Source organism: Sarcophilus harrisii, chromosome 5 (genome assembly GCF_902635505.1).
Source record: "Sarcophilus harrisii chromosome 5, mSarHar1.11, whole genome shotgun sequence".
NCBI classification, from domain to species: Eukaryota; Metazoa; Chordata; class Mammalia; order Dasyuromorphia; family Dasyuridae; genus Sarcophilus; species Sarcophilus harrisii.
Window position 1 is genome coordinate 116,152,083 of NC_045430.1, and position 20,341 is coordinate 116,172,423.

Genomic DNA, 20,341 nt, shown 5'->3' on the forward strand with positions numbered 1-20,341 from the left:
AATTCTACAATATGTTGTTTACAAGAAACACATTTGAAAAAGAAAGATACATACAGAGTAAAGGTAAAATGCTCGAGCAGAATTTACTACACTTGATGCAAAAAAAAAAAAAAAAAAAAAAAAAAAAAAAAAGGCAACAATTCTGATCTCGGATAAAGCAAAAGTAAAACTAGATCTAATTAAAAGAGATAAGGAAGAAAAGTAAATCTTGTTAAAGGGTACCATAAATAATGAAGTGGTAAATATACTAAATGTATATGCATCAAGTGGTAGAGCATGAAAATTCCTAGAGAAGATATTAAGCCAGTTATAGGAAGAAATAGACAGCAAAACTATTAGTAGGAGATATCAACCTTCCCCTCTAAGAAGCAGACAAATCTAATCACAAAATAAACAAGAAAGAAACGAGGGAGGCTAATTGAATCCTAAAAAACTTAGATATGATAGATCTCTGGAAAAAAAAGTGAATAAGAACAGAAGGAATATGCCTTTTTCTCAGAAGTACATGACACCAACACAAAAATTGACCATGTATTAGGGCATAAAAACCTCATGATCAAAAGCAAAAAGGCAGAAATTGTAAATGCTTCCTTTTCAGGCCACAATGCAATAAAAATTATATTCAATAAAGGGACAGGGAAAGATAGACTAAAAACCAATTGGAAATTAAATATTTCTAAAAAATGAGTGGGTCAAAAAACAAATCACAGAAACAATCCATAATTCCATCCAAGAGAATATCAATAATGAGACAACATACCAAAACCTATGAGATGTAGTCAAAGCAGTTCTTAGGGGAAATTTTATATCTCTAAATTGTTACATGAATAAAATAGAAAAAAAAAAATAAAAAGGAGATCAATGAATTTGGCATGCAACTAAAAAAGCTGGAAAAAAGAACAAATTAAAAACCTCCAATTAAATTCCAAATTAGAAATTCTGAAACTCAAAACAGAAATTAATAAAATGGAAACTATGAAAACTATTGAATTAATAAAACTAAGAGTTGGTTTTATGAAAAAATCAACAAAATAGATAAACATTTGGTTAATTTGATTAGAAAAAGGAGAGGAAAAAAAATTACCAGCATCAAAAATGAAAAGGATGAACTTACTATCAATGAAAAAAGAAATTAAAGCAATAATTATGAGCTATTTTGTCCAACTGTACAGCAGCAAATCTAACAATCTAACTGAAATGGATGAATATTTACAAAAATATAAATTATCCAGATTACCAGAAGAAGAAATAAATTACTTAAGTGGTGCCCTTTTAGAAACAGAAATTGAACAAGCCATCAATTAACACCCTAAGAAAAACTCTCTAGAGCCAGATGGATTTATAAGTGAATTCTACCAAACACTGAAAGAACGATTAATTCCAATACTATGTAAATTATGGAAAAATAGGTAAAGAAGGAGTCCTGCCAAATTCTTTCTATGACACAAATATGGTACTGATACCTAAACCAGGAAGAGCCAAAACAGAGAAAGAAAATTACAGACCAATCTCCCTAATGAATAGAGATTGCTGCAAAAATTTAAATAAAATATTAGCAAAGAGATTATAGCAATTTATCAACAGGATAATACACCAAATGGCATTTACACTATGAATTCAGATCTGATGCAATATCAACAAAACTATTACCATAATTGATCATACCAAAAATAAAATAGAAATCATCTGATAATCTCAATAGATACAGAAAAATATTTTGACAAAATATATTACCCATTCCTATTAAAAACACTAGCAAGCATAGGGATAAAAGCAATTTTCCTTAAAATAATAAGCAGTATCTATCTAAAACCAAAAGCAAACATTACTGGCAATGGAGGGAAGCTGGATACATTCCCGGTAAGATCAGAGATAAAGCAAGGACACCCATTATCACTATTATCATTCAATATTATACTAGAAATGTTGGCTTTAGCAATAAGAAAAGAAAAAGAAAGTAAAGTAATTGGAGTAGACAATGAAGAGATAAATCTATCGCTCTTTGTACATGAAATGATGATATACTTAGATAATACTAGAAAATCATCCAAAACCTACTTGAAACAGTAGACAAAATAAAATATTTGAATGTCTACCTATCAAGACAAACCCAGGAACTATATGAACATAATTACAAAGCACTTCTCACACAAAGTCAGATCTAAATAACTAGAAAGATATCAATTGCTCATGGGTAGGCCGAGTTAATATAATATAAATGACAATTCTACCTAAATATGGTCTACTTGTTTAGTGCCATACCTATCAAACTGCCAAAAAATGAAGCCTTTATCAGAAATACTAGCTGTAAAAGCATTTTTCCTATTTTTCGGATTCTCTTCTAATCTTGGCATTGATCTTGTGCAAAAGCTTTTAAATGTAATCAAAATTATCAATTTTGCATTTTATAATGTTTTCTCTCTCCTCTTTGGTCATACATTCTTTCCTATTCTATATATCTAACAGGTAAACTATACCTTGCTCTCCTAATTTGCTTATGTCTGTCACTCTTTAATGTCTAAATCATATGAGATATATATGTTTTTGAAGTGGCCACTGTGTGGATTTGTTTTGCTTCACTATGCTTATTTAAAATAAGGCCTTCTCCTTTTTTCCATTTAATTAGGGGTAGGGGAGGGGTAGCTATACTGATCCCACCAAAAATGACCATTTAAACTTTTTTTTAAGTCATAGAATAGAAGAGAATTACGGAGGAGGCAAAGATAAAAATTGAGGTTTTAAGAGTATCATGTAAGATTTGCTATATACTTTAACAAAAAAAAAAAAAAAAATTTTTTTCCCCCCATATAATCCTTTTTTTTAATGTTCTGCTATGATTGTAAAAATTAGGGGGGGGGGGGGTATTTGTTTGTTTTTTGGTGTTTAAATTCATAATAATTTTTTTTTTATAAAAAAGCACCTCATAATAAAAATAAAAGCACAAAAATAATAATAACAAGATAATAATAATATCTTATTCTGGGAGGAAATAATAGAATAAAAATACTTCTTCAAGAATTCCTGAGGAAATACTAGACTTTAGTAGAAACTCTGAAACGCAAACACAGGGATCAAGAAAACAAAAACAAAAATAAAAGCCTTTGAAAACTCTATTTAAGGAGCCACAACAGACCACTCCCTGAGGTCAAAGGCCAAACCACCAGCCTCGCAGAAAGCGAATGGAAACGAGGAGGTTTGAGCACTCTAGGGCTCCGTAGGAAGGATTACTTCCGTCTCGGCGCCGGAAATGCTCCCGGTGCCGGAAGGCTTCCACTAGAGTGGCAACTATCCACAAGTTCTCTCAGAAACACCGAAGCAAGCCTGGGAAGAGTGGGAATGGCAGCCGCTCGCCGTTCTCTGGCGGCGAAGTTCGTCGTGGTCGGCGGGGGCATTGCCGGCGTCACCTGTGCCGAGCAGGTGAGTGGGCGGGGGAGGGGCACATCCGGGAGGCCCGCCTCTACGAGCCCCTTATAACCCTTCCCTCCTTCGAGCGTTGCTCCCTCCTCTCGGCTCTTACTTGCTCCGAAGCCCCGTCCCTATGCGAAGGCCGGTCATGTTTGCGTCTTTTAGTGACTGGACTAGACAGGAAAGCCAAGTGTCTCGTTGTTGGAAGTTGTCTAGTTGCTAGTAATTTCCTGCCGCGGAGCTCGTATAGAGGGAGTAGAGAGAAGGGCCGGCTTTTCTTCTGCCTCCAGCCGGGTTTCGACTCCCGAGTTCTGTGGAAAACTTTCCAGGAACAGAAAAGTGGGGAAAGGCGACTTGTGGTTCTTCCCATTAGGGAGGAGCCTGAGGTCTTCAGGGAAGAAAATACTCTTGTAATCCCTTGGATAAATTTAACAGTCTCCCCAGAGTTGCTTTGACTTGATTTAATTAAATGAATTTTAGGTGTGCATAAGTGCTAAATCTTTTTAATCTTAGGTTTATCCTATTGGCCGAATTATAAATATCGTCAAAAAATATTTCTCCCTTAGGACTAAGTCACGTCACTTGTTAAGCATTGTTTCCGCATGTGTGAAATGGGATAGTTCAACTTTACAGTACTTAACCTGTAATGTAAGCACAAATTTAATGGAAGATTGAAGATAATCAGATAAACTGAGAGAAGAAAGTTTGTGCATATATAAAATATATATGTGTATATATATATATATATATATATATATATATATATATATATACATGCTGGAGTTTGGCTTGCATTTGGTTATACTTCGATGATGATGTTGAAGATAATGGCTAGGATCCCGTTTTGTTTTTATAAATAGCCAGCTCTTAAATCATCTGAGCCACTAGATGTGACATAGATCAATACTTGATATTTCTGTAGGGCTTTAAGTTTGGTTAAGTGTTTTATTTGATCCTCAGGTCAACCCAATGAGAGAGATAATTACAGGCAGTTTTACTATTATTTTACTGATCAGTAAATGGCTCGCCCAGGGTCACACAGCTAGTAGTTTTACTCTTATTTTACTGATCAGTAAATGGCTCGCCCAGGGTCACACAGCTAGTAGTTTTACTCTTATTTTACTGATCAGTAAATGACTCGCCCAGGGTCACACAGCTAGTAAGCATCAGAAGTGGGATTTAAACTGAGGCCTTCTATGATTCCAAATCCAATGCTTTGTCATTTGGATGTATTTTATATATTGTGTCAACAGCAAGATTTATTAAACTAATCATTTGTATTTCCAGAGAATACTGTGGGTACATTGTATCTAGGATATACTATGACATATTCAACATATATAGGACTGCTTGCCATCTAGGGGAGGGGGTGGAGGGAGAGAGGGGAAAAATCGCAACAGAAGTGAGTGCAAGGGATAATGTTGTAAAAAATTATCCTGGCATGGGTTCTGTCAATAAAAAGTTACTATATTTAAAAAAAAAAGAGAGAGAATACTGTGGGAATATTGTCAGTTTTTCAGGGCTCTTTCATTTTTTTCTACACTTCAGCCAAATTTATTCCAAATTAGTTATTTTACATTGTCTGAATATGACCAAGCATTCCTGCCTCTGAGCCTTTTTTTTCTTATGTTACATCTTGCTCTTGGAATGGCTATACCACTATCTCTACTTGTTGAAATTGAACTTATTCTTTGAGATTTAACTCCTCTAATCACCTCAAAGAGAAATGATTTCTTCCTTCTCACAATTCATGTATTTCTTTGTATTGCACCATAGCTGCTTCTGTACTATTGACAAAAACATGTATTTAATGTCTACTGCTGTATGCATGAAAAATGATAGTCTGCCCTAAAGTAGTTTATGATTTAGTAGTGCATAGACCATACGTACACAAATAAGTAAGGTATAATGTAGATAAAGAAAGGTAGGGTGGTCTAATGGTTAGAGAACCAACCTCAAGGCCAGGAAGACTTCAGTTTAAAGCCCTGCCTCCAATACTTTTGGGGCATATCATTTAACGTCTTAATTGTTCTTGACAAGTTCTTTTTGAGATTTTTAGCTGTATAAAAGCTGCCAACATTGAGAGGAATTTTCTCACTCAGGAGTTCTGTGTACCAAAGAAACCATATATCAGCTCATCATCCTTGTAATACAGATCCAGACTATATGCCCTAAGAAAATGTGAAAAGGCAGAAATCTGTTTTAGCTGAGGTGCCCCAGGTAGGCTTCATGGTGATTGTTCAGTTGTTTTAATTGTGTCCAGCTCTCCATGTCTCCTTTGAGAGTTTTCCTTGGCAGAAATAGTGGAGGGTTTATCATTTCCTTCTCCAGTGGATTAAGGTAAAAAGGGCCTTTGCCTTACTCAGGGCTACACAGTTAGTAAGCACCTGAGGCCAGAACTCAAGAAAGAGTCTTCCTGATTCCAGGCATGGGGTTCTGTAATTCATAGAGCATATGCACTTTCTTTTCCTTTCAGTGATGGAAAGGCAATTTCCACAATTAGAGATGAACATTCCAAACATAGAGAAATGAATATAGGACAAAATCAGGGAAAAAGAAATAATTGAGTTTGGCTGTACTATGGAGTACATGAAAGGGAATAATATGAAATCAGGCTGGAAAGGTAAGTTAGAACCAGACTATTAAGGATTTTAAATGCTAGCCTAAAAAGTTTCTATTTTATGCTATAGGTAATAAGTAACTACTGAAAGTTCTGAGTAAGGACATAAAATAAACCTTTATCTTAATAATTTATTTTACCAGATGTGAGGATTCAGAGAGGGATGACTGGAGATAGTAGATCATTTAGGAAGTTGGATAAGAGTTCTGCTCAAAAATGACTAAGACCTGAACTAGGAATGAATATAGTGTATAAGGAAGGAGTATAATTGCAAGAGATAGTGATTTATATACAAGTTTTTAATAGTTGTCCGACCTTTGATACATATAGGTTATGTGACTGTTTTATTAGCGCTTGTTATGTGCCAGGCACTTTGCTAAGTCCAAGGTATATAAAGAAAATAAAAGATAATCCCTGCTCTCAGGGAGCTCACAAATAGGAAAGAATCATTTAAACTTTCTGTTTAAATGCTCTGGGCAGCTCTCTAAGATCATGGTTATAAATTCAGTGTTAACTTGAATTGAGAGAGGGAAGTCTCCTCTTTTCGGAATTCTCTATACTACCTGAACTAGATCCTTGTCCTAACTACTGTGCTTGTTAATGTACTGCTTTATACCCATATAAAATAGACAAATTACAAACTGTCATGTGAATGATATTGCCAAGAAAAAAAAATATATATATATATATATGTAAACCAAAAACAAAATATTGGAATATACATGCATTAGGTGATCCAGAGAGAGATTATATTCCAATGAAGGAGAAAAAAAGGGAAAAGTTAGGAGGGAAAACCAGGAAAGTGTAATGTCTTAGAAATCAGGAAAAGAAAGGAGATGGTCATCAGCATTAGATAATGCTAAAAGAGTCAAGGACTGAAAAAAAAAAAAACCAACTGGTTTTATTAAGCAATTTTTGACTATTGAACTGGCTTGATAACTTCCTCACAAACTATATTCCTTCTCCCAAATTTGCTTTTGCAGGAATGATCCCTAGGCCTTGCAATATACTTTACCTCCATCTCATAGAATCTCTTAACTGTCTTCAAAGCATAGCTCAAGTGTCACTACCTGCATGGTACTTGTTCTTATTGCCTCCCCAACTCCACCAAGGTATTAGGACTTTCTCTCTGGAAATTACTTCTCTTTTGTTTCTCCTCCCTGGGTAGGATGTAAGTTCCTTAAGATCAGAGACTCATTTTGTGCTTAGCAGAGAGACTTAAACAGAAGATGTTTAATGAATTTCTTGTTGAGTTAAACTGAATTGAATTCCTCCTTCCTCTCATGTTATGCTTTAAAAGTATTGTTGAATGAGGGAGGGAAATAAATTTTTAATTTACTAGGTAAAATCTATCTACCCCATGTGACCCCAGTGGATAGAATGTTGTCAGAATTTTGTCAGGTAGACCTGAGTTTAAATGTAACCACAGACACTTACTAGCTATGTGATCCTGGTCAAGTCATTTAACTTCTGCCTCAGTTTTCTCATCTGTACAATGGAAATAATAGCAGCACCTACTTCACAAAGTTATTTTGAGAATCAAATGAGATAATATTTGTAAAAAAGTGTTAGTAGTGACTAGAACATGGTAGACACTAGCCACTTAATAAATACTCATTCTGTTACATTGCCTAAATTTTATTGTTTATATTCTACAGATATCAATGCTTATACTAATTGTGACTTTTTTTCTTTTCTTTCATTGCAAGTTGGCTACTCATTTTCCATCTGAAGAAGTTCTCTTGATAACAGCTTCTCCTGTTATTAAAGCAATTACAAATTTTAAGCAAGTAAGTACCTGATATCATTTTTCTTAATATTATTCAAAAGAAAATGTGAAAACTTAACAGTTAAGACAGTTTTAAGGGTACTGATTTTTATGCTGTTTGCTATTTAGATTATGACAATCAAATAATGGCTGGGTTTTTCAGGAAGATTCCTTAGAACATTTGAATGAAAAGTGTATAAATGCAAAAGTGAATTTATGAATTCTGTTAAGTTTTTCCATTTAAAGGAAGAAAATTTGTATTTTATCCTTTCATGCATACTTTCAGCATTATAATACACATTTAAGACCATTTTAGCATAATAAAAAAATTGATTATAAATCCAATCATAGTATTATAAATCTTGATCTGTATCTTTCCTTGAAAGATATGGACAATCAATACATAGTTTCCAGTGGTCATTTAGGGGTGTATATTGTGTTGCTTTTATATAACTGCATAACAGCCACATGTGAATGTCCTGGTGCCAAAGCATCTCCAAAAGAGCTGTTGTAGCAATTAACTTATCTATGTTTACAATCTTTATTTTCTTTGTATATATACTTCCCATCTCTTTAAGTAAAATGTTATTTTTTTTTTAGGGAAGGAACTGTTTCATTTTTGTCTTTGTATCCTTAGCTTTTTACCATTCCTCTTTCCTCCCTGTGGTGGAGGGGCAGAGGGCACATTCAAGGCTAGACTTGATTATTCAGATAATAGGGGGTGATCTGAAACAATGTAATTTTAGTATCTGAGACAACTACTAACATCCTTATCCATCATTGTATGGAAGCAACCTTAGGTTCAACTGTCATTTCTCTCCTCATATTTTTCAAGAGTACTTTTTTCCTATCTCTCTTTTTTGCCCCATCATCAGCATTGTTTTCAGTTACATGTCATTTCCCCTGGAGATTAGTTTCTTGGATTAGAGGGACTTGTGTAATTTTTCATCTTTTGTATCAGTCTTTTTTTTTAACTTATTTTATTTTTTTCTGGTTAGACTTGTACATCCATTTTCTTTTAAAATACACATTTCTTTATGAATCATGTAGGGAGAGAAAAATCAGAGCAAAAGGAAAATTCATGAAAGAGAGAAAAAAATGAATATAGCATGTGTTAATTTACATTCAGTTTCCATAGTTTTCTCTGGTTGCAGATGCATCATAGTCTTCTAATCACTGTCTTATACAAGAGTTGTTTAATAAATGTTTAAATTGAAAATAAGTTATCAAGCATTCATTTTATTATTATTTTACAGGTTTCCAAAACATTGGAAGAATTTGATGTTGAAGAACAACCAAGTTCTGTTTTAGAAAAACACTTTCCCAACATTAAGGTTTTAGAGTCCAGAGTAAAGCAGCTCAAGGCAACAGAACATGTGAGATAATTTTTTCCTAAGGTTTTTCATGTAGACAATTTTTTTTTTATTCTACATATTATATTTCTAGTTTTCAGTTCTTTTGACCCTTCTGTTTTTCTGAATGAGAATACTAAGACTGAATATAGATCAAAGCATAATATTTTCTTCTTTTTTAAAATTGTTATTTGTTTTTTTTTTCTTTCTCATGGTCCCTCTCCCCATTTTGGTCTGATTTTTCTTGCACAAATGAGAAATATAGAATATGTTTAAAAGGATTGCACATATTTAACCTATGTCATATTGCTTGCTGTCTTAGAGAGAAGGAAGGTAAGGGAGAAAAGGAGAAAATTTTAGAACACAGAAATCTTACAGAAATGAATGTTGAAAATAAAAAAGAAAGAAAAGTAAATATTTAATTTGGATACATTATTAGCAAAAATTTATTCTGGAGAAGTATCATAAAGGATGTCAATAGAAAGACGTGACCAGAAAAAAAAGCAGCTTTAGCACAAAGAGAGTGAAGGGCAGACAGCCCATGTGTGGCATTGATATACACACAGTATCAGCAGATCTTAGAAGGTATCTAACATATTGGGTGCTCCTACATCTTTCCCCTTCCTTACCAACTCTTTTAAAAAAAAAAAAGTTATTTCTCCTTGCATATTTGCAACCCTCTGTTGTGCCTTAAGTTCTATCTAATTTAATCACAAATTTTTTTATCCCTCATCATCTTTCTCTAGACTATTGCAGCAATGTCTTCATTGATCTCCCTGTATTATCTTTACTCTCTCCAATTCATTTTCCATCCAGTTATCAAATTGGTAGTCCTAAAATTCAGGTTTTACTTTGTCATCTTTCTGCTCATTCAGATTTAGTAGTTCCCCATTGTCTTTAGGTTAAAATATAGACTCTGTTTGACATCTAAAATCCTTCACAATCTGACTTCAGTCTATCTTTCCACTCTAATTATACATTACTATCTCATTTACTACTAAGCCAACTAGCCTGCTTGCTATTCTCCATGCATCAGTCAAATCACTTAAGCTGTTCCCCATACCCAAAATACTCCTCATCTCCATTTCTTAGAACCCAAAGTTCCCTTTAAGATTCAGCTCAAGTGCTTCTTCTTCAACTAGCCTATCCTGGTTCTTCTAGTTGCTAATTGCTAAACTTTCCTGATAATCCTGGAGTATTTTTTTGTATCTATACTATACTTAACTTCTTTATGAATATGTGGTATTCTCATATTAGATTGTAAGCTTCTTAATGACAGGAAATGTCCCACTTTTGTTATTTGTAACCTTAATCTTAATCCATAATAATTACATATTAAATGCGCATCGATTGATGGATGAGTTGCAGGCTTAATATAGGAGTCAGATGAGATGATAGTTCCTTTGAGGTCATCAGTCTCATACAGTTTGTATGACTTAGTCCTTTAGGTTAGATATTTTTAAAATTAACATTAAGTTATGAGGTCTTTTTGTTTACCAAAGGATGGAGAGGAGGCACATAATTTTTTTGAGCTATGAGGTTAAAAAAAAAAAAAGATAATATATCTCATTAAATACAACCATACTATTGGGAAAAAAATAAATCTTAGCTTAAAATAGAAAACTTGGTGGTTGCTGGTGTAGCTAGCGTTAAAAATCGTAACATTAAAATTGGTTTTGTCTTTGTAGTGTGGATTGATTTCAATACTAGAATGCTATGTAATAATATTTGTCAGTGAATGTTTATATCTAAATATATGACTTCCAAAAGACATTTAATCAGGACCAGTATCTAGTATCTATTTTTTAATTGGAATTATAAATAAAACTATATTTTTAAAATTGTGGGGATTATTATGTATTGTAACATTTAAATGACTCAGAATACATTACCATTTGAAAGACTCAGATTCATGTTTGCATGTTCTTATCCTTTCTCAGGATTCTTTAATGAATTAGAAAATGTCTTTTACTTTTTTGGACATTCATTCTACCAGAATTCCTATTCTACCAGAATAGGAATATTAACAGAAGCTAATGAAAAGATTTTTTGAGCACTTAAATGTGAATCACCATTTTGTAAGCTCTTGTGATCTCAAAATTTTTATTTTTCACCATATAAAATACCCATATTATCTTACTTTAATATTTTTTGTTTAAAAAAAATCCAAACAAAACTTGACATTTATGTTACATTTAAGATTATTGACTTCATGACATTATTAAATAATTCTGTTTTTATTGGCTTAGAAATAATGTCATAAATTGAGTGATAAATTTATTTGTTATTATTTCAGTCCCACTTTGACACATACTGACTTTGTGACCCTGATCAACTCATGTGACCTCTCAGTACTCTAGGCTTCTTAATGTTAATATTCAAGTTGCAGAGGTGGTGCTGACCTGAGTTAGTGAAAGGAATTTCCCTATTCAGGAGTTTCCTATAGTAGTAAAATCACAGGGTCAGTCTTTACTTTAGTTTTGTTTTTTGTTTTTGTTTTTTTTATTTAGTTATTCTTTCTCAGATTTATCTGGTAAGTCTTAAATTATTATAACCATTCCTATGGCCTCCTAAGGCAATGTATAATTCTTTTTATGTACTTCTATTTCTTCCATAAATTTTATTTTTTGTTAACTGCTACCAATGATAGAATACTCCCTGATTCACTTTTAGGAGTCTCATGTAATATTTGAAAATTTTATTATTATATGTTATTTGAAATAATATAATAAAACAACACCTTTAAGGAACTTCTTGTTGGTATTCTAGCAGAACATAATCAAATTACAGGGGGTTTTTTTGTTTGTTTGTTTTTAATGTGTCCTTTTTGTTATATATAGTATAGTAGTTCAATACTAATTAAGAGTTTAACCATTGAAAGATTATCCCAAAATCTTATGGTTTTCATAAAACATTTTTATTATTACTTTATTTAACAGTTAATTTAAATTATGAAAAGCTAAAGGAAAACACATTCTGAATAATGCCAAAACATTTACATATGCTGTTTGTGCTATAGAAAAGCATTTAGTGCCTATCAGAAGGAAATTTCATAATTTTTGGCAATTCTAAAATGAGATTTATAGTTTAAAATTATGCTTTTTTGGCACTATCTGAATCCAAATCTCCCTACTCCTACCACCAAATTGTTTTATCTTGAAATAATATTTTTCCTTTATTAATTTATAATTTCACAGTGTATTTTAACAGAAGATGGCAATCAATATAAATATGAAAAACTCTGTCTGTGTGCTGGAGCGAAACCAAAGTTAATATCTGAAGGAAATCCATATGTATTAGGAATCCGTGATACAGACAGCGCTCAGGTAATATTTATAAATTGTAGAATGTCACAGAACAATTTGGGTGAATATTATAGACAGGAATAGGAAACATTTTCAGAATGATTCTGTAGTGAATATTTCATTCATTATTAATAAAATTCATGTAAACTTTCCCATAAAATAGTTTAGAGACCATTTAATCAGAAACATTTTTTTAAAGCATCAAATACTAATCAACAAATACTTATTAAATACATCAGTGCAAAAAAAGAGACCCATAGTATACAGCAGAAAAGTTTCAGGAATATCTTAATACTTTCTGCTAGAAGAAAATCTGGGGGTTCTGAATATAGAGAATACCAAAGGATGTTGCAAAAAAGTGAAGTCAATTGAATAGAAAATGATTTGCTTTTAAGTGGGAATTATATTTAAATAAATTATCCAGACATGCAGACCATCCTTGCTAAAAGAAAGATCAAAAATGAATTTTAAAAAATCTATAAAAACAAGAAAGCATGGCATGCATTTCATACAGCTTCAATTTGACCTATTAACACAAGCTATAGGAAATAAATAAAGGAACAAATGACAAAATCAACTATTCCCATTTGTTTTGTAAGTTTAAATAATGTAAAACAATCACCACAATGAGGAAACCAAGTATTGTTTATAAGTCAATTCAATCAGCAAATATTTAATATGCTTGTCAAGTGCAAAAACATGGCACTTAGGATATAAAGTCATTTTTACTAGCTTTTATAGGTAGTTGGTGGAAGATTATGAATAGAATTGTACCATAAAATAGAGGAAGAGCAAGGTAAAAATGATTTAAAAAGAAAGTTTGTCTTAAGAATCAAGTAAGCATCTCAAAAAATTTCAATATGAAGCTATTAAGGATATAGCAAATATGAAAATTAGAAAAAAAGTCAGTATTCTACCACAAACTCTTTACTCTTAATATGGTGTTGTAACAATGGAGAGACCATGTTTGAACTCTTAATATTGTTGTGCTCAGTGTGCTGAATCCAAATAATTAGAAATGGCACTAAAAAAGGAAAAAAAGGACTTCCAGCCAAGATGGTGGAGAGGAGGCACACAGCTACTTAAGCTCTGCATTTTCTCTCAGAATTTATTTCATGACAAGCCTCAAAATTAATGCTTGACTGAAAAAAACCCCACAAATAATTACCAAGAGAAGACATCCTTGAAATTCGCCAGAAAAGGTCTGTTTTTGCTCGAGGACAGGGATGGTTTTAGATCAGGCATAGGCTGAGGGCAGGCAGCCATTGCAAGAGCACAGCAGGCAGCTCATAGCTGAGCAGACCGTAGTGGGGTGAGGTGTGATCTCAGCAATCTCTGCAGGAAGAGCTTTACCACAGTATTGAATACTTTTGTCCTGACAGCAAGCCAGTAGACAAGCAGAGAAGCTAAAAACTACAGGGAGTGAAGGCTATAACCCCAAAAAGCTAGCGTCTCTTGGGACCTAACTAATGCAAACAAGATTAGAAGGGAAGCAACAAACTGGGAAAACATTTTCACAGTTAAAGGTTCTGATAAAGGCCTCATTTCCAAAATATATAGAGAATTGACTAATTTATAAGAAATCAAGCCATTCTCCAATTGATAAATGGTCAAAGGATACAAACAGACAATTTTCAGATGATGAAATTGAAACTATTTCCACTCATATGAAAGAGTGTTCCAAATCATTGTTTATCAGAGAACTGCAAATTAAGACAACTCTGAGATACCACTACACACCTGTCAGAATGGCTAAGATGACAGGAAAAAATAATGATGAATATTGGAGGGGATGCAGGAAAACTGGTTCACTGATGCATTGTTGGTGGAGTTGTGAATGAATCCAACCATTCTGGAGAGCAATCTGGAACTATGCCCAAAAAGTTATGAAACTGTGCATACCCTTTGATCTAGCAGTGCTACTACTGGACTTATATCCCAAAGAGATACTAAAGAAGGGAAAGGGACCTGTATGTACCAAAATGTTTGTGACAACCCTCTTTGTAATGGCTGGAAACTGGAAAATGAATGGATGCCTATCAATGGGAGAATGGTTGGGTAAATTGTAGTATATGAATGTTATGGAATATTATTGTTCTGTAAGAAATGACCAGCAGGATGAATACAGAGAGGCTTGGATGGACTTACATGAACTGATGCTGAGTGAAATGAGCAGAACCAGGAGATCATTATATACCTCAACAATGATACTATATAGGATGTATTCTGATGGAAGTGGATTTCTTCGACAAAAAGAGAAGCTCTAATTCAGTTTCAATTGATCAATGATGGACAGAAGCAGCTACACCCAAAGAAAGAACACTGGGAAATGAATGTAAACTGTTTGCATTTTTGCTTTTCTTCCCAGATTATTTTTACCTTCTGAATCCAATTCTTCCTGTGCAACAAGAGAACTGTTCAGTTCTGCATACATATATTGTATCTAGGATATACTGTGACATATTTAACATGACTGCTTGCCATCTAAGGAAAAGGGTGGAGGGGAGGGAGAGGAAAAGTCGGAGCAGAAGTGAGTGCAAGGGATAATGTTGTAAAAAATTACCCAGGCATGCTGTTCTGTCAATAAAAAGTTATAATTTAAAAATAAAATAAAATAAATAAAAAGGAAAAAAAAAAAAAGACAAAAGAAACAGCTAGACCAGATCAAGTAATCACAGAGATTTTCTACATTAGAAGGGCTACACTTTTCACACTGTTAAAGAGATTCTCAAGTTAATGAAAAAGATTAGATATTGAACAACTGAAAAAAAATTGCAAGCATTACTACTTATGAAAAAAAAAGGCAGTTGAAAAAATAACAATAACTCTTAGCCTGTAAACTATAAAATATTTATCATCTAAAATATAAGGAGGGAACAATCATATTTTCACACTTAATAAATGTAGTCAAACAGTTGACTGAAAAATCAAAGCAGAGGATAGAAGCAACTCTTGCATATCATTTATTACTGTAAAAATTTGTTTGATGCCTGAAAAAAGCAATTTCTAAGCTCTTCCAGTATCTTAGTATCCAATATCCAGTGTATTTTAGGCATATGCAAAGATTATAAAAGATTATATGATATACAACAATATAATTTTTCAATTTTCTGATTATTGAAATCAAATGGGGCATAAGACACAACCTCTCAAGGATCCAGATTTGTGATATGAGGCAGTTACACTAACTGACCTTCAGTTCCTCTTCTAACTCCAAATCTCTGATTCTGACATATGTTCAACCAAGATGTTTATTTACTACTGTCAAGAACATATAATACAGATTGCCAATTAAAAAAGCATTCCCAAGATATAGAGAAGTGTTCTTAATGTTCCTGTTTGAGAATGGCATTGTCCTGAGTGCTTCCAACCTTGACATGTTAATCACTACAAAGTCAAAATCCTGTGACAATAAATAGGCAGTAGTATAAAAGACATTTGGGAAAAGCTACATGAATAAAAAATGAGAGATAATAGATAGTAAAAATCTATGTGATGTATTGTACCACACACCATTTCAGGAAATCTAAAGGAAAATCACTGACATGTTAAGTAGCTCACTATGAAGGAATTTGAAAAGGACACAAATAAGAATGACTTTACTAAAACCTACCTTTATTGATGAATATTTTTTAAAATATCAATTTGAATATTCTCTTCTTTGATACAAATCCTATTTATTATTGCCTACCCATCCTATGTGAGTCTTGTCTTGGTCCTTCTATAAATTTACTACAAATTATGGAGCTTGCTAGAGGCTTTTCTCAGTTTCTCCTGACATTTTAAAGATACTACACAGGGCACTACCTTTATTAAATGTATTTAATCTTTAATATACTTCTTTAACATTGCTTGCCCTGAGATTCTTCTGTAGACTAAATTTTGACTTTTTTTTCCTTTGAAATGCATTTGCATGTGGTTTTTTACCCTTTTTTTTGTTTTATGCTTTTTTTTATCAGGAATGATAGACATGAAGTAAGCATTTCTTAAGATATTTTGAATTCATTTTAGTATACAATACAGAAATTCAGTTCTTCAAGACCATTTCAGTATGGATTAAAACTGTATTTTATTAAATTTTCTCCCCAGAAAATAAATTAATAAAATATGATCATCTTCTAACATCAGCAGTTCCATTAAATGAATCATATGATTTATTTAATGTGTTTCTGTTGACCTTTCAAAATTCTTAAAATATCTCAAGAGTCATACTATTTCTTTAGGCAGAGTTGAAATGGCACAGTTAAAATAGTCTAACCTAAATGAGACATCATTTTGAGCCCTGTAATCATCTATCACACTAACTAAAAATTGCCCCAAGTACTGAATAAAGCACAAACTAAATTCATTTTCATTTTTTCAGTCTTAGTGTCATAACAATTTTAGATACATTATTTTAATGGACTTTCTAAAATTTTTATAACCATTGTTTATGTTTTAGGTCACTTAAACAGTTAATTCTTTTTTTATTCCTTTTAGAAGGAACATGCATATTGGAAGTGTTTCAGTTCTAATTCTGAAGCAAGGGAAGTACTCTGTCTTTCCTGTTGAGGCCAGTTTGTCAAAAAAAGTTAGAACCACTAGTTCATTCTAAATCATCATGATCTCTCCCATTAGATTAGCATTTGATAAGTCCGTCATTCCTAAAAATACTTAACTATTAATGGACTCACTATGATAATAAGACAGTGCTGAGTGGTATGCAAAAATGAGAAGTCAGTCTCATATTAGTGAGGTAAGTCCAGCACTAATGTAGTGAGCCCCCTGCCTTTGTTGGAAAAACTGAACTGATTAAAGCTTCATTTAATCAGTATTTGGATAGTGTCCCCACAGTATTTGATTGTCCACAAAAACCTTACTTAAAAAGTAGAAAATGTGGATTAGTTAGGAGTGCTATAAGGAAGAAGAAACCATACAGTAAATATAGTGTACTAAAAAGGTATAATAATCTGATAAAGCGATCAAAGGACCTAACATGTAGTGCTTTAAGGTTTACAAAGTGCTTTTCATAAATTATCTTCTTTGAACTTTACAACAATCCTGTGAGATATAGCTTGAAGAAAGAGAGCTAAAGGAGATGAATACATTTAAATTTTTTTAATTGGCTATAAAATTATTATATAGCATTCTATTCCTTCAAATATTACCCAGTACTGCCATAAGATTTCTGATTTGTTCTCTCTTTGATACAGGAATTCCAAAAACAACTCATGAAAGCTAAAAGAATAACAATCGTTGGGAATGGCGGCATTGCACTTGAGTTAGTGTGAGTATTATTCAACTTAATAAATAGTTCTGAGATTTTAAGTAATTTTTGGTAAACCACAGGATAAAAAAGCTGTTAGAGTTAAAATATTTGAAGTATTTTTAATAAATTTTTAAAAACAGTACTTGATTTTCTCTTTCCATTATAAAAAAATAAAAAATAAGATCAGTAATATTAATGTTTTCATACAGGTCTTTCTGAAGTGTCTTATCTACAATACTAAGGCCCTACAAGTTTAATAAGCATGAATTATTTTTATTTATTTTTTGTTCTTTTTTTTTTTTCCTGTTAGATTCCTCTTTTGTGAAGATCACAATAATAAGCATGAATTATTTTTATTTATTTTTTGTTCTTTTTTTTTTCCTGTTAGATTCCTCTTTTGTGAAAGATCCTCTTTTGTGTATTAAGAACTAATGAAATTAACTACAAATAATAAATTTTTTTCCAAGCTTCTGGATTTTTTTTCTATGGTGACTTTGCTTTTGGTGAGATATTTGGGAATTTTGTTTGAAACAAAGGACCTGGTTAGTATCAGAACAAACAATAAAGAAATGTCTCCCCGCATAAAATTAGTTATGATGAATGTTACTTCATGTTATTTCATTAACTGGTTTTATAAAAACAGCGCATTATAGTTTGTTCCATAGGAAGAGTGTTATAAATGGAAGGGTACTTCTTAGATGTTCAGAATTTGTACTATAAAATCTCAAAAATAAGTCTTTCTGGCATTAACCAGCATAAGTTCCTGAACTGGTCATGATTACCCAAGACATGAAGGGAGACGGGCTGAGACTAATGCTACTGCCCCTTTGGGAAGATCCAAGAATGCTAAGAAGTTTTCCAATTTAAAGTTAAAGAGAAGAACCACATTACAGAGAAACAACTTACATAGAAAGGTGTTTTTGCATGACTACATATTTTAACTTATGTCAAATTGCTTGCCTTCTCGGTGAGGGATGAGGGTAGGGGAGGAAGAAAAGGAGAGAAAATTTGGGACTCAAAATTTGAAAAAGGGGGGGGGGAACCCAAAAATTGTTTTTACATGTAATTGGGGGAAAACAACAAAAATATTAAATCCATGACTAGAATGAAAAAAAATTTTAAAGGAAGAAATTGCGTTATTCTAGGGGAAGAATTTTAGTTGTGAGTTTATCTCCTACTTTGGCTTGTCAAGAAAGTAAATTCCCTAGGAGCTGAAGCTACTTAGGCATCTGTGGAACCTTGGTAATTCTTACAACTTGATGGAGTGTTGCAAGCATCTTTAGGATGCTGCTCTTTGTGTGCTACAGTAGATGATATTCATTAAGGTTCATACCCAGGTTTGAGCCTAACATTTCTCCCAGGGGACCTCTACTATTTCTACTCTCTTTCCAAAAATGGCCATGTGATTTGATATCTAATTGGTAGAGGAGGATTTAGGGATATATTTGGATATAATATTACCACAATATCCCTTGCAAAGGGACATCAGTTGAGATCTTTATAGATACAGAATGATTAAATGTGTACTAGAGGAGTGGTTATTACCAAATTACTGCTTCCATGCTTCGCCATTTGAAAGATGTATATTTCATTCGTGTAAGTTCTTAATGTACTCTCAACATCTCTGCATCATTGTAGGTAATCTTTATAGTTACTGTAGCTGAATATTTCATCACCCTCTGGCCAACTGGATGATGAAATTTTCTGAATTTCATTAGATAATGATCCTGAAATTGCAGTATAATCTGTATTTTCAGCCTTTAGGGCTTGGTGTAAGACTTCTGCATAACCTTTAAGAATCCAGGCTTGCTTTCCTTCCTAGTGAGGTGTCATAATAGACTTTAGTGTAAATTACTAGAATAATCATTTATTTTATCCTATTGTAACCTTATTTTACATAATAACACAAAACATCACCGTGGGCCCTACACAGAAATAGAGATTAATGGATGTAGAGAGAAAATGAAATTGAGAGATATAATTCAATCCCCTAATTTTGCATATAAGGAAATTGTGACCAAGAAAGATAAAGCAATTACCCAAAATCACATAGACAGTAAACAACAGAAAGGATTCAAACCCAGGTTTTCTAATTCTAAATTCAGTGATTTGTTTTGTTTTATACCATAATGCCTTTGGGAAATAAATTTGTTACACAGAACTTTTTGTGCATCAATTTTCACTATAATGAGGTTTTGCCAGTATTCATCATAAATTAGTTATGGATTCTTTTGGTCTATTGGATAAATACCTTTTATAAATCTTCAATAAAAATCTTTTATTCTGAATATCTTTTGCTTATTAGACAGTTTTCCCAACTTGAGTTGGAATTTTTTTTTGCTCAGTAGTCAGTTGCTGTTTATAGATTTAAATATTCTCTTTTGCAAATCATTTTTAACTCTACTAATGAAATTTAATATCTTCTTCAGGTATGAAATTGAAGGCTGTGAAGTGATTTGGGCTATTAAAGACAAAGCAATTGGGAATGCTTTCTTTGATGCTGGAGCTGCAGAATTCCTGACCACAAAGCTCACTTCTAAAAAATCTGAAGCTAAAATTACATGTAAAAGAACCAGATATACAATAGAAGGTACATTTTTTAAAACATATCTTCCTTTTCTTTCTATCTAGAACAAGGTAATT

At 32.6% G+C, this 20,341-nt stretch overlaps 1 protein-coding gene across 3 annotated transcripts in view; it reads left to right on the plus strand.

Annotated features, from left to right (window-relative positions):
* Positions 1 to 3,177: 3,177 nt before the first annotated feature.
* Positions 3,178 to 20,341, plus strand: part of PYROXD1 (pyridine nucleotide-disulphide oxidoreductase domain 1) — a 30,848-nt gene continuing 13,684 nt past the window's right edge. For 2 of the 3 annotated variants that reach the window (XM_003771159.4, XM_012550669.3), the window contains exons 1-6: positions 3,178 to 3,417; positions 7,735 to 7,815; positions 9,050 to 9,169; positions 12,343 to 12,471; positions 17,643 to 17,716; positions 20,128 to 20,288. In XM_003771159.4, coding sequence (XP_003771207.1) covers positions 3,337 to 3,417; positions 7,735 to 7,815; positions 9,050 to 9,169; positions 12,343 to 12,471; positions 17,643 to 17,716; positions 20,128 to 20,288 — 646 coding nt within the window. In that variant the 5' untranslated portion in view covers positions 3,178 to 3,336. Of the gene's footprint in view, positions 3,418 to 3,496; positions 3,886 to 7,734; positions 7,816 to 9,049; positions 9,170 to 12,342; positions 12,472 to 17,642; positions 17,717 to 20,127; positions 20,289 to 20,341 lie in introns of those variants that run through there. The other variant, XM_031938428.1, reaches the window with a different exon arrangement.